At 40.9% G+C, this 17,526-nt stretch overlaps 1 protein-coding gene across 1 annotated transcript in view; it reads left to right on the top strand.

Moving 5' to 3' along the window:
• Nucleotides 1–17,526, top strand: part of PIK3C3 (phosphatidylinositol 3-kinase catalytic subunit type 3) — an 83,900-nt gene that overhangs the window by 56,233 nt on the left and 10,141 nt on the right. Inside the window, exons 19-23 of the mRNA XM_084780870.1 lie at nucleotides 1,581–1,645; nucleotides 3,171–3,255; nucleotides 4,448–4,522; nucleotides 14,409–14,577; nucleotides 16,224–16,314. Of these exons, the coding sequence (XP_084636996.1) occupies nucleotides 1,581–1,645; nucleotides 3,171–3,255; nucleotides 4,448–4,522; nucleotides 14,409–14,577; nucleotides 16,224–16,314 (485 nt within the window). The remainder of the gene's footprint in view (nucleotides 1–1,580; nucleotides 1,646–3,170; nucleotides 3,256–4,447; nucleotides 4,523–14,408; nucleotides 14,578–16,223; nucleotides 16,315–17,526) is intronic.

Here is a 17,526-nt window from a genome sequence, read left to right as displayed (position 1 = left end):
CTCTGAGAGATAAAGTGGCAGGGGCTTTCACTTCTCCCCACCTTCTGATTGGCTGTAGCTCACAGTGTTTTCTCCCAGCTGCCTGCATAGCTCTATGAGAGTTTCTGTGGCCCAGAAAGGCTTTGAACCACATGCTTACTGAAGCTTCTCAGCAGGTGCATCGTCTGCTGCATTTTACAGTGTGTATACATGCATGCATATGTACACATGTATGTGCATGTACACATTTGTGCTCACACATAACACACCTGTAAGTCTTTCTGATATTGAATGACTTAAGGCTGTTTGCTTGATGCTCATTGTGAAATACACATACATATATATAAACACACACATACACACATGGAGGTATATATGTGTGCGCATGTGTGTGTATGTATGTATATATGGAACAATCTCTCTAAAAGTAAAATTGTGCTTTTTTGTGACTTTTTGCTTTCCTGCATCAGTTTCTTTCTAGCTTTTATGTGCTCCTGGGACAAAGACAAAGAGGCCACGGTACTGAGTTGTGACAGGCCACGGTAGCTGTGTCTAGCCATCTCTTTGCTGCCTCCCACTTTCATCAGCTTTGGTTATGGTCTCTCTAATGCTCTTTCAGTCTCGGGCTTTACAGTGCTGCAAACAGCATCTGACCCTTTATTTCCCACAGAGCTTCCTTCAGTGTTAGTGCCCTGCATCTTAAGAACATGGCCCGATTGCTTGGTGGCCTCTGATTCCCGTGTAACTTAGATCTCCCTCCTCGGCTTCATGGTGCCCTTTTATTTATGTTTATCCCCGTAAGGCTTGAGCTTTAAGCTATATAGTTGGGGGCTAGCATCTTTTTTTACATATGTGCCACAGTTTGTACAACATGATAGAAAACTAATACATACTTATTGCAATGAACGAATAAAAGTTTTCCTGAATTTTGTACTCTGCAAGGATACCCTTCTCCATAGATTTTTAGAATTTCAGGGTCACTAAACCTAGATCACGTTCAGTAAATCCAGAAACACTGCCTCATTCGCTTAGATTTCTTTTTTAATGTGTTTGTTGTTTTATGCTCCTCGGGTACTGGGTTGACCAGCCCTCTTCTTTCTCTCATTGTTTTGCATCCTATGCCCTTCTCGTTTCTCTTGTAGAGTAAGGAGTTTGCACGTCCCTTCTCTCACTCTTAGGAGATGATGGGAGGTGGAGTGACTGGGCAGAATTTCACAGCTCTGAGAGTGATTTTTACATCTGTACTGTTGTTAATTCCTATTTGCTTTAAAGCTATGGAAGAATGCTATGTTTGAGAAATATCTATTACTTTGTCTTCTTTGAGCTAACTGATAGAAATTCGCCTAGGGAAACATGCAAATAAATAACCTAGTTGAGTAAAAAGAATTGCCTGGTAGTTCTGTGGCCAGCATAAAGTTAGCACTGTGGCCACAGACCTTCTTGCTCTGGGAAGAGAAAAGTGACTCAAAGGGGGAAGGGACGGCTACCAGAGCCTTGGCTTCCTCTGGCTAAGCAGCTCAGGTGGAGTGCAGTGTGCCAGCCCTTTCTAGTGGGTGTGTCCAGCGTGGAACTCAATGCAGTTCATGTTTCTTGCCTTGTAGGTTTCATGCAGTTCATCCAGTCGGTTCCTGTTGCCGAAGTTCTTGACACGGAGGGAAGCATTCAGGTAACCATGGCATGATGCACTCCTCACAGCTGACGCCGAAGGACGCTGTTGAAATCAAGGGCTCCCTTATTCTTCTTGCTGCAAGTCCTTGTTTTTGTTAGAAGTGAGAATTATTTGTAGTTGGAAGGTGTGCGGTTAGTCATTCGGATGCTCAGACCTCTGAACTGTACGTGGTCCATAACCATGCAAAATCAGACTCTCATCCCCCCCACACCCCGTACAAACTAAGGCTTATAGTTGCATTTTGCTCCAAAATACATAAATACTTTTATTTATTTAGCCACTAGTTGAAACCTTTTTTTAACTTTTTATTGATTTTGTTTGTGGATTTCATTATGCAACCCAGTCCCACTCATCTCCTCATCCTTTCAAATTCGTACTCTGTCCTTGCAACCTCTCCCACACACAGAAAAGTAAAAATAAAAAGTAAAATACGTGAAATAAAATAACACACAGTGTATCTTTTTCCCAAACAGCTTTACTTTCAGTTTTGGTTATTTCCAATTTTTGTTCTTAAAACAGGTCTACACCAAAAATTTTCCCCAAATATCCTTTGTATAGTTGTGCTTATATTATGGCAGATTTTTAATTGACAGATTTCTTTTCTTTCTTCTTTTTTTAGTCTTGTGGGAGAATGATGCTTATTTTATCCCCTCAGAAGAGAGTTAGCTTCCATGTCATTTTTCCATCTGATCGTATTGTGTGTGTCTTTTCACTGTGGCAACCAAGACTCACCATGGACAGGACTGTGCCTTGGGTGTCTGTGGGTCCCTTAGCTATCAGATTGTCAACTTGTTCATGACGGTGTTGATTGTGTATGCTGCCTTTGATGCCAGCGTTCTAATATTTCCTCTGGTGATTCCTCCATAGCTGATGCTTATGAATAACTTAGCAGCTCATGTGTCTTGTGTTTTCCAGATTCAATTGAATTTAATAGTTATGTTCACAGTAGTTTCAGCTTTTCCGTATCCATTCCCGCTTACACAAAAGCACCCATCAGGATGGTCTGGCCCCTCGTCACGATAAGATTTCTAGCTTGTGGCATCTCATATAGCTCTCCTTTGCCTTTTCTTGATTGCGTGCACGGTTGAGCGTTTACAGATGCATGTGGTAGTAGGAGCACCTCCTGCAGAGGGCTCCTTCAGCCGCCTGCTGCTCTCGGGTCGTCTGCCTTTTGATCAGTGTAGAGGATCCCCTCATGTGTTCCAGCTACAGAGCCTTCCTCACATAGGATTCAGAAAGATGAAAACGGAAGCCTGTGACTTCAGTGTGCTGTTTATTTCTACGTTATGTTGCGGGGCAAAGCTCCCACTGAAAGGAGTGGGGCGAAGGAAGTACCCCACAGGTCTCCAGGCTCTTTGGACAGCATGTATTATGGAACCCTGCCATTGGCTGTGTTTACACAGCCTCGGCCTGTCTTCTGACTCCATTTTAGACTGGACACTTGGCCACTACTCACGATGTTGTAATGCCTAACTTGTTTAACTGTGTGAAGTTTGGGAACTTACGTGCCATGTCTTTTCAGAACTTTTTCAGGAAGCATGCCCCAAGTGAGACTGGACCCAATGGCATCAGTGCAGAGGTCATGGACACTTATGTCAAGAGCTGTGGTAAGTGCTTCAGGCTCTTGTCTCTCTGTGGGTGCATTTGAGTAAGGAAAAGCTGGCCATGCCAACACTGCTGTATTGAGTCATAGTTACAGAATGTGAAGTGAAGGTCTAAATGTTTAAGAAGAAAAGAAGTAAAAGGGACAAGTGGTGAAAGAAATCCTTGGTATTTTGCAAAGATAGTGGTGACAAAGTAACAACGCAGTTAGTCGTCCTAGGTCCAGGCTTCCCCCACTTAGCTCACCACTCATCCGTCTTGCAGCCTGTTGACTCCTGCTGACGTTTCCCTGGTTCAGATCTTTATCATTAGGTAAAGTATGGGGAAAGCCTCGGTTGGAAATCATTGTTCTTGTTAATGCTAAGCAGAACTAGCAGGTTGTTTGGAGAATGATTCCCATGGCCTTTGAAGTTACTTGTTGATGGAAGGAGTAGGACAGTGCTTTACATTTCTTTATAATTTTGTGTCACGTGAGTCAGTTACCATGCAGCTTATATTCATATGAATAAATTTTCATTTCTTTAAGTTATTATTTTATAATGGCATTTAAAAAATAATTTATTGATACTGTGTTTTTAAAGTTTTATGTGCATTGGTGTTTTATGTGCAAGTATGTCTGTATGAGGGTGCTGGATCCCCTGGAACTGGGGTTACAGACAGTCGTGAGCTGCGATGTGGTGCTGGGAATTGAACCTGGGTCCTCTAGAAGAGCAGCCAGTGCTCTTAACCACTGAGCCATCTCCCCAGCTCAACATTAAAACAGCATTTTAAAAGGAGGGATTAAAAAGAGATGATATTAGGGTTAGAACCTTGGGCAAATAAGCTAGTTATAGATTATGGGATGGTTGACAGTTTTCCTTATATGTCTCTTAGTCACCTTTAGCATATCCATTTCAAATGACAAGTGCTAAATGAGTATTTCAGTTAAAGTTCATGAAAGTTAATTTAGCTTATGTTACTAAAAAACCTGTTAATTTGACAAAAATTCTTTAAGATTTGTTGTTGCAAATACTAATCTCTCTAGTGTTCAGTATATAACTGACAGAGCCAGGGAGGCCACAGCTTCCTTACATCGGTGGGGAAATTGGAGACAGTAAAAACCACATAGGAATTACAACAGCACAGATTACTCTTACAGTCAGTGGAGTGTGGGAGCTCTGTGCTGAGTGTGCCTTTGCCAACCCCGTTGTCTTCCAGCTGGATACTGTGTGATTACCTACATTCTCGGCGTGGGAGACCGACACCTGGATAACCTTCTCCTAACAAAAACAGGTAACGAACCAGTAGCATTAGAAGATTGACTTTTGTATGTGGTGATTTTTCTTTTGTTCTAGAATCAGCTTATTATTAAAATAAGTTACCTACTTATTGATAAAGTATAGGTGCTTTTGAAATTTTTAATTCACTTCTATATGTTTATGTGCATGTGGTGGCAAATCTGTATGGATTTCAGAGGACAGCTGTGGGGAAGCAGTTCTCTGCCTTCCCCATGGGTCCAGAGGGTCCAGCTGAAGTCCTTGGGCCCACACGGAAAGTGCCTGTTAGAGCTGAGCCGCAGTGGCTTGAGAGTCCTCTAAAGTCTCTTAAAATGAGGCATTGGAAGGGCACTTAGGGAGAAGCCCAGCCTGAGTAAGAGCACTTGAGCAGGGACCTGTGAGTGACCCCCTGTCTGTTCTGTGTGCGGAGCCGCTGTGTAGAAAGCAGATGCACATAGGCAGCCAGACCCTTACTGAGCATCTCTAGCCTAGTTGTCCCTTTTCCGGTCCCCTCAACTTCCTCTCCTCAGCAGCTGTCTCACGGTCTCCTTTCCCCATAGTGTACAAGTGAAAATCATTCCCTTTTCCCTTTTTCTTGATCGTGTATTAACCCGTTTGCTTGTCTGTCTCTTCTTAGAGTTTTCTCTGGGATTCCAGTTGACGCCACCTGCCTGACCTTAGCCCCCGACCTCTAAATACACTTTCTAACCCTACAGGTCGAGATGTCACTCCATTCCATTTCTTTAGCTTGTAATAGCCACGTATACCAGCTACTGTATTCATGATACCTCCCTGCAGCCATGCTCCTCCCCTCCCTTCCCCCTTCAGCAGGTAACAGCCCAGGCCCAGAGGCCACTGATACCTGTCCTGGCCTCATCTCATGCTTTACCATCATTCGCAAGTCTGTTCCTCAGCTCCAGGACCCGTCAGTAACATGCCGGTTCTGCATATTCAGCGTCCCTTACTGAAGCCACCAACATAAAATCCCCCGCCTCATTTTCTGTCTGCACGTGAGATCACTGCCACCTCAAGGCACCTTCCTTGGTCAAACCTTTGCAGGGCAGACATTGGTTATTGTGTCAGCTGGATTAGGATGTTCTTAGCAAAGCCGCAGTTGTCTGACAGGTGCCTTGTCCTCTGTCCCTCTAAACTTACCACTTCATTTTGTCTTCTTTATGTTAGTTGATGGTGTTTATTTACTCCAACAGGCTTTTTTGTTTTGTTTTGTTTTTTGTTTTTGTTACTTTTTAAGTACCTGTTAGATGCCTCATTGACTACTGAAGCATCTCCAGTCAGGGTGCAAGGCCTGCGAGCCGGGGCCTTGCCTGTCAGTTAGCACCATGCCTCTGGAGCTGCAGGCAGCACCTAGCTAAGCATGCAGGATGGCAGGGTTGGAGTAATGGGTAGTTAAACATCTCTGCTTGTTCCTGTAGTCCTTGCTTTGAACTAACTGACGTTTCCTTAGCTTTTTCCATCTGTTCTCATATGAAGACATTTTTTTGTTTTAGCATTCTTCCGATTATGGTGGCCAGAATATAATGGAATAGTTGAATGTAGTCTGACCAGTTATTAATATGCTAACCCTGGTAACTCACATACTGTAACAGAATTTCACATACCCATTTTGAATGATTGTATGTGAAATTTATTTGTGATTGAATTCCTGTCTGGGATGTCATGTTCCTGTCAAGACAAGACAGTCTAGTAGACAAGCCCAAAGGATACCATCTGGTTGTCAGAGGTGAGAGAGGAAAGCAGGAAACTGAGTGTATAGAAAGGTTATAGGGAAAAGAGGACCTGGGAGGGAAAGAATATGATAAAAAAATATTGTATGAAGAGCCTTAAATAATAACTAAAAAAGTCCTGAAACCCCTAGAAGAAAACTCAGAGAATAAAACTTGAAATAAAACAGAATAGCAGTTTTTGGTGTTATCATACAGCTGTTGTATTGTGAGAGGTGATCTCCATGGTGTGTGTTAACGTTAGGGGTTAATTTGGAGAGGATAGTCACCCGTCTCATTTTTGGTTTAGTTTAGTTTGGCTAGGTCTTTTTGCTTTTTGTTTCACCTAGGTTTCAGAGATCTAGAAATCAGATTGTGATTTTTTACAGTTTTAAGCCTACAATAGTTTCCACCAGAGGGTGCTTAAGTTTGTGTTTAGATGTCAAACTTCTATGAAATGTAAATGAAAAACATTCTTTTTCTAAAGAGCAGGTTTGTTTGTTTGTTTTTTAAAATTCATCTGCCCAGTAATTATTTTAACCAGGTACATCTTGCAGAAGCATCTTAAGTCTTCTCTATTAGATAAATTAATTAGAAATAGAGCCAAATATGTCTAGCTGGGTGTGATAACTCACTCTTGGCTCCCAGCACTCGGGAGCCTATAAGGCAGCCTGGACTGCAGAGTAAGTTCCAAACCATCGTGCTCTACAGTGAGATCCTGTCTTAAAGGAAAAAACAAAAAACAAAAACAAAACAAAGAATTGCTTTGGCAGATGGCAATGTTTCAAGGCCATTTTAAATTATGTTATCTATAAATAGTATCATAGCTGAGTCTCCTAACAACAGGAATTTTGACTGTTGGTTCACTGCAGGAAGTATATTTCAGTTCTTTTAAAATGCTTCATTTTAATCATCTTCCATTGATTGTTTTTGATCCATTGTGCCATGAACATGTATCTTGCACTTTATTAGACACTGAGAACTTAGAACTTTTCTCTTATATAGCTGCCTTTTCGTCTCTCAACAGCTGATGCACAGTGCCCCTTCACTTCTGTTCTCTCTGCCAGCATGGCAGAGGTCTGAGTGAGCCTCTGTTTTGATGATTGCTGTGTGTAAAGGTCCCCTTTATCTCTGTTTCCCTGATGTGAGAAGCCTGAGGCTTCAGATTTAATTCACTGATGCCCCAGGCCATATAGACAGACCAGGGAAGGACTGGCTAGGGACTCTAGGCACCTATGAACTAAGGTGGTTCACGTAATGTGGGAATTAAAGTGATGTTTACAGGTAATATGCTAAAATGTAAACCAAGAGTTACAGACTTAGACTCCTCCCAAATTTCTTGGTTTGAGTACTTTTAGCTTGTTGGGTGTTTCCTTAGTTGTGCAGCAGAGGGCGCCATGTACCCATCATAAAATTGAAGGCCCTTATCCGAAAGCCTCATAGTCAGTTATAAGGGTGTTTTCTTTTGAGGGATTGAAATGGTGTTTCACTTGCTACTGAATAATTATACAAACCTGGAGAGAGTAGGAAGCTACAAACTTAAATTGGTATGAGGTTTAAAGGGAGATTTTTGTTATTCAGAGTTGATGCCTGTGGATGAAACCATAGTTTAGTAGGGTGATCAGTCATGGTAGGACTTGCTTTAGTTATTAATCTGTTGCCTGTGATGAAACACCGTGACCAAAGCAACTCTTATCAAACAAACCGTCTAATTCAGGTCTTGCTTATATTTTCATGGGGTTAGTCCATTACCATATGACAGGGAGTATGGTGGCAGCCAGGCATGGCACTGGAGCCAAGGGCTTATTACATCTTGATTGACAGACAGCAGGCAGAGAGAAACTGGGCCTGGCATGGGCTTTTGAAACTTAAAAGCTCACCTACAGGGATACATCTCCTCCAACAAGACCACACCTCCTGATCCTTCTCAAACAGTGCACTAACTGGGGACCAAGCATTCAAGCATAAGTCTATGGGAGAAATTCTCATTACACCACTTCAGGTCTCAAGGGAAATGAGGTTTGACTTTATCATAACTTTTGATAAAGAGTTATTTTTTTATTTCTGAAAATTTGTGGCAGGTAATCAAAATAACCAAAGAACTTTTATGTTGCGTAGGATATATAGAGTGTAACAAAGCTATAGAAGTGAACACTGGATGCTAGGGAATCCTAACTAAATGAGATCTTATTTGTAGGTCCTCAAACAGCCCACCACTCCTGAGAAACCAGTGGTGCCTCTGTGTCTGTCTCAGGTCTTCAGAGTGACTCGAGGCTTCTGTCAGAAATCTCGCTTAACATTGTCCTCACTGACCTCGTGGGATGGTTTTTCAGAACATCTTCTGTCCTGATCTTTTTTATTATTCCTTAGTTTTATGTGTAATTAACTTTGTTAAAAATTCTGAGACAAAAAAGCTGACATAACAGAGAAGGCATCTGTCTCTGAAGTGAAAGTCCGATGACTCTGGGCTGCTTACCTCATCTGCATCTCCTTTGCTGAACACAGTAAGGACAGAACCCTATCCTCCTGGGGGTTGTGTGAGACTGACGGGAGTGTATGGTCCAGGTGTGCTGCTGCTCTCAGCACTGTAGGCTTTCGTCAAGGGTGAGCTAGGCTACATTCTGACTGAGATAAGAATGCCTTTTTGGCTTAACCTGTTAGTTGGACTCATAATTTCAGAGATAAATTAGCTAATATATTTAATGTTTCCTTTTATCTCCTCCTTTTTTTAAAAAATGATGCTTTAACAAGAGCTTAGTGGCTTATTTAAAAAAAAAACACCCAGTCTGATTATCTATTTGGTGTGATAATTTATTTGTATTAGATTAGGTAAACTTTGGTGTTTCAAAACGGGTAGCATGTTAAGGCTTTTTCTTCTGCAGGGGAACTTTGTGGTTGAGTCAGGTATGCTATCCGTGTTGCTCATGGTTTCATTAGTTTATCTTGTTCCTGTTCTGAAGAAGCTCATCTGAAGTTGAAGGGGAACGATTAGTGGATAATTAGGATGTCTGTGCTAATTTGAATTTATATCCTTACTCTTTGTTAGAAAACCATTACTGTAAAAGGGCTTCCTTAGCTGTGGGTGAGACGCCATCTAATAGACATTTTGGTATTAGTGTGTTATCTGTGTGGGAGTACAGCCTGCCTGAGCCTGAGGTTCATTACAGTGGTTTTGGGCTCCATTGAGTTTACTATTACAGCAGCAAGAAAGATATAGTCATATAGGAAAGAAATAAAGGAATTAAGGGAAAATAGAATGGTTGCATACAAAAAGAAGCTGCACTAACTATGAAGTAGAGGAGAGGGGCAGCCCCAGAGGTGAGGCACACAGACTCCTGGGAGGTCAGAAGTGCAGAGCAGGGAGCTGCAGAGGATGGAGAAATAGCAGGGATGCAGGCGGCGTGGGACAGAGTGAATGTGAATTTCACATTGTATGCCAGTAAGTATGTTTAATTTTAGTAATATATATTTAAGAGTTACAGTAAGTTAGTCTTAGAATAAGTTTGTGTTATTCAACAATACTTAGCACCTGATTTACTGTATTTTATAGGAATAGAGGAACTAAGTGGGTAACTGCTTTGTTTTGTCACACTTTTTATCTTGTCTCATGTGATGAGAGATTTATTTATGACTACACTTCTGTACACTTCTGGAAGTTCTTTTTGTTTGTTTGTTTGGTTGGTTTTCGTTTTGGGGTGGGTTTTTGTTTTTTGGTTTGTTTGTTTTTTTTTTTTTTTGGTTTTGTTTTGTTTTGTTTTGTTTTGGGGGGGGCGGGAGGTTCTCTTTAGCCTTGGCTATCCTGGACTTTTTTTAGACCAGGCTGGCCTTGAACTTAGAGCGATCCACCTGCCTGTCTCCTCAAATGCCAGGATCATAGGGGTGCACTACCATGCCTGGCTCCGTCTTGATTTTTTTAATTTTTTTATTTTATAAGGTACACTTTTTAAATCTTTGTGCTTTCTTACAATAAGTATAGTTCTCAAAAAGAAAAATGGCCTCTAGTATTTGTGAGAATTAATTTTCTTAAAACTGATAGCCTCTTTTAAAAATGCATGGCTCTTTGAACTTATAAAACTTAACCATGCTTCCTTGTTAGAGCCACATGCCCCTTGCCTCTGAGCCGTAACCTCACAATCCCTTAGAGTTTTCCTACAGGAAGGATAATAGTATAACATTCATTTACAAGCAGTGATTAAACAGCTGACCTTGGAATTCCAGTAATGCTTATATTGAAAAGAAAACTGGAAGAGGTTTCCTATTACACATCACAAATGATAGAGTTTGCTGAGGAAGACTGATCAGGTTGGCCATCTGCGTCCCGAGTGGGAACAGAGCCGTGCTTGTGGGATGCAGGGTGGTTAGGGAGAGCTTGTCTCATCTTTAACACTGTCAGCTTTCACGTCTTCATCCTTGGGAGTGAAGCATAAGAGCAGGGTGCTCAGCTTAGGCAGAGGGTGGCACTTAGAGGGAAAGCTATGAAATCCTCATCACGATGCCCTACGATGACCTTGGATTGTAAGGGTTAGGAAACATGCTATTACACTGAGCACTGCAGGTAGTAGATGCCTTATTTTGAAACTGATTGTCTATTGTTTGAAAAGTTCATGTCTTTAGGAATTTCCTAAACCCTTTCATCCTGTTTAGAGGGAAACTGGGATTCTAAGAGAGGTGTCTTTTTCATCTGCTTTACTGCTGGATTTAAACCTTGTCTTTAAACCTCTATGCATATACTCTACCACTGAATCCTAGCCTCTAAAAGTGTATTTCTCAATTCTAAGAGATGTTAGTCTCTCAAGTGGACACGAAGGCCCCACAGTGTGTAATATAAACCTGGTATTGACTTCTTGTGTGAATAGTTTTACATAGTGATAAAATAAAAACAGATTTATTTACAAACTAGTAAAATTTAATCTAATGACATTAATGTGTCAAATAAACAAATATACAATTGAACGCTTGTGCTGTTCACAGTGTTTGCGTGTGAATTTGGGCTGTCTGGCCCCTGTGGAAATGCTTAGCTATATGCTGCCACATGAACTGTCTGTTCTGATGCTGCCAAATAATTTCAAAGTGCCAACTGTCTCTGAATGAATGTGATTGATGTACAGTCATAAAAGTGCATTTTGAATGTTTAGTTGTATGAATCCCCCATTTGCTGGGCAGCAACAAAGAGACACATCTGCCAGACATCTGTGTGACCCTGAGAATAAACAGCTGGCCCACTGTAGCATTCGGTGGTTGCCAGAGTGTGGGGTTTGCACGTTAGATTCAGTGCATGAATTTTTTATTCTTCATATTTTCATTTCATGGTGCATTTGCAGAGATGTAATCCCCATCATAGCTGAAGGAGCATCTGCATAGCCAGCCACTCTGTCAGTATCATTAGCTGGAGCCATTTAGAATGGCTATGCTGTCAATATCAATCTCAGACCCAGAAGTCACAAGGCATGTCAAAGCAGTAAGCACCACCATGGATTTCAAATGGTCTCTATTGTCTGTTTACTACAGGATCAAAGAAGGGAAGAAAGGAATTACAAACAGCTTCTCCTAATAACTTTCCAGCCTCCAGAAGCAAGTTTCCTGTATCAGCAGCATTTGACATTGTCTGGGCTATAACTGGAATTAAGAGCAAAACAGATCCAATGAGAGTTCCTGGTACTAGGAGTTTCCCAGGTTTCAGGATGATAGCAGTAGAATATGATGCTTAATTTCGAACTCTTACTGCCTCATTATAAGTAGAGGAGGGGAGAAAGATGAGTTAACATGTTTTCAAATGTTGTCTTTAGCATGGTAGGAACTGCTGAGCAAATGTGCTCTAGGCTGCAGAGCCTCATGCCCTGTTACCGAAGTGGTCTGTCTTTGCAACAGTGCATGCTCCCTTCTCTGATGTCTGGGTGTCTCAGTCTGTAACTCACTGTCTTTCACTTGTACCATCCAAACCAGAAATAGCCTTCAAAAACAAACCAGTTCCTACATGATTGGACCGCTTCCTTATTGAGAGAAAAGCTTAGGGTAATGACACAGTAAAAGAGAGGTTGGCTTTTCTGTGTAACTGTTTCTCGGTAGCAGCTGTTTATTCTGTGTGCCCTTGGGAAGTTGGGTATTCGCCGCCCATGGCCTTTACTCTGAGGTCTGTTTCCCAGACTTGATGTGTGTGGCTGAGCTATTCAAGCACAGTTTCCCTTACTCTTTTGCCTGAAAATGTCCAACTTATTTAATCACTGAGTTTGTTCTTCTGATAAAGATACCTAAAAGTTGCAGAAAGGGAGGTGGCGCCTCTATTTAGTATTTAATTGTACTATTTTCTGTCATCTGTGAGTCTCAGGTACAGTCAGGTTTGGATGCTCAGACATCTTTAAAGTGGCTGTTATTAACATTTTTTTTTAAATCATTCATTTACTGGCGGAGTGTGCACGTGGAGGTCTGAGAGCAGGATCGCTGCAGTCTCTTTTCCCCTTCCTCCATGTGGGCCCCAGTGCTCAGACTCAGATCATCAGCCTGGCAGCAAATACTTTACCCGCTGATCAGCTTGCCAGCCTCAAGATTTATGTTTGAGAGAAATTCATAGTTTTAATATTTACATGTTATTTGAAGTATTTACGATAAGTATTTATGAGCTACTGAAGAGACCTGATTATTGCATGGTAAATGGCTTGACTTAATTTTAAATGAATCCTATCATTTTAAATTATTTCCTCCTTTTTCAGAACAAGTTAAGACTTTAAGTCACCCCTGCCTTAAGGGTTTTATTTGTTTGTTTTTTAGCTTTTCTTGACCATCTACTGTGTGTGTGTGTGTGTGTGTGTGTGTGTGTGTGTGTGTGTGTGTGTGTATTGATAGTGGCAACTGGCCTTTCAAGCATTTACTGTGTGCCAGGTTCTGTGTTCCAGTGTTCTTTTGATGTTACATCTGAGATAATTGCCAATTATAATTTAGTAGGTGACACTAGGATGGGTTCAGCAAGGTTGCAAGCAGATAGGGTTTCTTTTGTACTTTGATTAATTATACTGATTTTAATGACCCTTCCTTCACAGTGACAAAGACCCTAAGATCATAGGGAGGCATGCAGTGACTGTGTTATACACAGTGTGTATATGACTGTGCAGTGACTGCATGTCAGTTTGCAATGACTGTGATATACACAATATACACACTATACACAATGACTGTGATAGTATTCAGGAAAAGCAGTGAACAGGAAGTCCTGGCCAGCATCTTAAGCAGTAGTCAGTGTGGAAAATGTGTTTGCACAGCATCCCTTGTGCTCACAGTCAGTAAATTCAGTACACTGAGGCAAGACTGGTACCCTTGATAGGAAAAATCAGGTAGATGATAAATTTCCACATGAAAACAGCTCATAATGCATGGCATGACAGAATAAGTCAGTTGCCCTAGAGAGGGTTTTAGTTGGCTTGTTAAGCCAGTTGGTTCCTTCACTCGATGGCTGGTACTTGCTGTGTGCCAGAAGATGGTCTGAGAGTTAGCAGTGCTGAGTCCGAAGTCTCTGCTCTCAGAATTCACTCTAAAACGCCGAGCCTCATGCAGCTTGTCATTCACTAGGTGCTTCATGGTTTCCATGGTGAATCACCACCAGCGGAAGGATCTCATCCCCATGTGTCTGCTCTGCAATGACCTAAGACTTTTCTAGGAGGAACTGGAGCTGTGTTCGGCTCTTGGTGGCCATCGGTACAGGGATCAGATTCTCAGTCTCCAGCTAGAAAGCAGAAAGAATAAGCCAACACCATAACTGGAAATTTGGAGGATTATTTTTACAGTCATAATTTCATAATGGCCAGGGTTTTGTGTTAGGAATACTAAAATCAAACAAGTGGTTGTCCTATGGAGAGAAAAAGCAGTTCATCTAAGCTTAGTATACATGAGGTTGTCTTCTGATGATGATTCTTTTCAGAGCTCTCCAGATGTTTCCTCCTTGATTGTGCAATTCTAGACATTAGATTTTAATATTTAAATTAATATTAATTGGGACGATCTTAAGCTTGTTTTTTCATTTCCAAGAATTGAACTACACTGTGCTTTGGATGGCATATTTGAAGATATAGAGTAATGTAATGAATGAGTTAATCTTTTTCAAAAAGGCACTTCTAAGAGATGTATGCAAAAGCATCTTCTGGGTTTGCAAAGGTAATTGTACACATGACTGGGTTTCTTTTTTACATCCAGGCAAACTCTTCCACATAGATTTTGGGTATATTTTGGGCCGAGATCCAAAGCCTCTTCCTCCTCCAATGAAGCTGAACAAGGAGATGGTGGAAGGAATGGGTGGCACCCAGAGTGAGCAGTACCAAGAGTTCCGGAAGCAGTGTTACACAGCCTTCCTCCACCTGCGCAGGTGAGGGGTTGCTGGGATTCTCGCAGCACGCTAGAACCAGCGGTGGAAATGTGTGTTTGCTGTTAGACCTTTATTAGAAAGACAATGACATTTTAAAATTGTATTCACTCACTGTAGACAACATTTTAAACACACATTTGCTGTATATTATAATAAAAACTCCAGCATCAAAGCATATCTTGCTTTCCTCCTAATTGTCACATCTGTAACCTACCAGTTAATAAGCTGGCCTTATGAGTGTGAGAGTACGCTAACCAGGGGGAGTTTTACTCCATCCTTTCTCCCTGGAGGCAGTGGCGAGCAGCCTTGCATCCGCTGTGCTGGCTTTGGGACAGTCATGATCCTCCAGCCATTTTGTTCTCTAGCACTTTCTCCATTTCAGTTTTAGATGCTGTTCAGGATGATTCTGAGGTTTCATTTTTATCTCTTCAATGCTTCATGACTCATTCTGCTTTAGACTAGGATGGTTTTACTCCATCCTTTCTTTTTCAGTGTCAGTCTATTCTTCTTTCATCATGGTTTGATTAAAAAGACTATATGACTTATGAGGGAAAAAAAAAAACCAAAAAACAAAGCCAAGTGCTTGAGCACAAAGAGAACTCTGACAGTTAGTCTAAAGCAACAGGATCGCTGGGCTCTTGCAATATTTTGCACCTAACTGTGCTAAGGGAATTTTCCTAGTGCAAGACATGCCTGCATTCCCTCCCAGAGTATGAAGAAAGATGGTATGGCCAACCCACAGGGTCTGTGCCTTTAACCTTACCATGCTATTACAGTATTGCATCATCTACAAATAGCAGCAGTTTTATTTTTTATTTGTCTGTAATTATTTCTCTTGCTTTGTTCTGTTTGTTGGAACAGCTAATACCAATCTAATACTAATTTAAATAACAATATTAAGAGCAGATGCTCCTGCCTTGGACCCTACTACAGTATTTAGTCTATTGTAGCTGAGCGTGATGTTAACTGTAGCATTTTTGATAGATGCTTCACTTTTGTCTGTCCCACAAAGAGCCATGTGTTAAGCTTTTGTTCACAGGGTGGCACTCCTGGGAGGTAGAGAAGTCCTTAGGTGATTAGGTGTGACCCAGGATGCCTGAGGAGAGGGCAGACAAGAGGTTGCAGATGGATAGTTTCAATGATGCCTGAGAAGGATTGTCTCAGATAACATCAGTGTGAGTACATACACTAGTTGTCTCAAGGAGAAACTGTAGTCTTCATATTATGCAATAAACTTTTATAGGTTTCATTTAAAATTAACTTTCCCCTCATTTTCAGAAAGTACATTTTTTATGAAAGAACAAAAAAGAATATGATATTCCTTCAAGTAGAGTTTTGTAACATTGAAGATCTGTCTTTGTAGATGACAAGTATATACTTTCCTATTACTACCTAGGTTGTCATCTGTTTACCATGGCTACGTGAATCAAAGGGAAATATCATCCCACAAGTCACTCACTCTAAGGAGCCAAACAACAATTCAGGAAGTACAGTGACAAGTTGCATATTTACTCATTCTGTCTTTTCCTTTGGCTTAGTAGTAATCACAAAGATACAGTTGCCACTACTTCGGAAGTGTTCTCAATAAGACGAAGAAATCTAAAATTCTGACTCATTTGTTTTCCTTTTCTTTCTTGCTCTTTTAGGTATTCAAATCTGATTTTGAACTTGTTCTCCTTGATGGTTGATGCCAACATTCCAGATATTGCTCTTGAGCCAGATAAAACTGTAAAAAAGGTAACTCTTCTTTTTATATATAACACAGTACATGTTTCACTTCCTGAACAAGAGCTCTGGTGTCACTTAAACATTCATTTTATAGATAAATGTGTGCCCTTCTATTAATATAGACATTACATGTCACGGATAGAATGTGTATGCCCTTCTGTAATATAGACATTACATGCTATAGATAAATGTGTGTGTCTTTCTGTTCTGTGAACATTGCATGTTATAGATAAATGTGTGTGGCTTTCTGTTCTGTGAACATTGCATGTTATAGATAAATGTGTGTGGCTTTCTGTTATGTGAATACTGCATGTTACAGATAAATGTCTGTGCCTTTCTTTTAATATGAACATTGCATGTTATGTATGGATAAGTGTGTGTACCATTTGTCCCTGTGGGCTCTGCACAAAGGTTTCCACCCTGAGGCTTGTCTTGGGAAGCTTCCTGTCCCCACAGGTCAAGAGTTAGTGTGCCATCGCCAGTTGTAAACACAATTACCTAGTTGCTGGGGGTCAGTGTGCCAAGCAAAGCTCTGTTATATGAGATTCTCACTTAAAACTGTCATAAGGCTCTCAAGCCAATTACTTGGAACAAAGACTGTCAAGATAGTTTAATAAATAAGAATATATTTTGATAAAATTAAGTATTTGTTGTTACTATAACCGAAGCTTATCCAGTAGTGTGCAAATAGATCCCTGTTGTTTTATTATATAAATATAATATGTATCTTTATAAATATTAAAGTGTATGTGTGAAGTACTGAAATCATATGATAATAAACTTTTGGGCTAGCAAGAAAGTTGAGTAGATAAGGGTGCTTGCTATCAAGCCTGTTGACCTGACTTTGATCCCCAGAGCCTAAATGGTGGAAGGCAAAACTCAATTCCTGAAAGTTCCAGAGTCACATATCTTTATATACACACACACACCACAGACATGGGAGTATGCTAAATAAATAAATAAATAAGCCTCTGAACACACATACACATTAGAAAGCGGAGGCAAGAGGGTGTTGAGTTCTAAGCCAGCCTAGGCTACATAGCAAGTTCTGTGCCATGTGGGTTACATAATGAAACAATATCACAGAAAGAAAACGAAGTAAGTAAATTAAAAACCAGAAGTGCATGAAGCATATGTGTACACACTGTCTGTGTTTGGCCTGTGTTAAGGCCCCGTTGTCTGCAGATCTGCTCTTCTTGATGAAAGTGCCACTCCTGCACT

This window comes from Acomys minous (assembly GCF_964271855.1).
Source record: "Acomys minous genome assembly, chromosome: 4".
Lineage (NCBI taxonomy): Eukaryota > Metazoa > Chordata > Mammalia > Rodentia > Muridae > Acomys > Acomys minous.
Note: the sequence above shows the minus strand (reverse complement) of the source record. Positions and strands in the feature narration are given on the sequence as shown.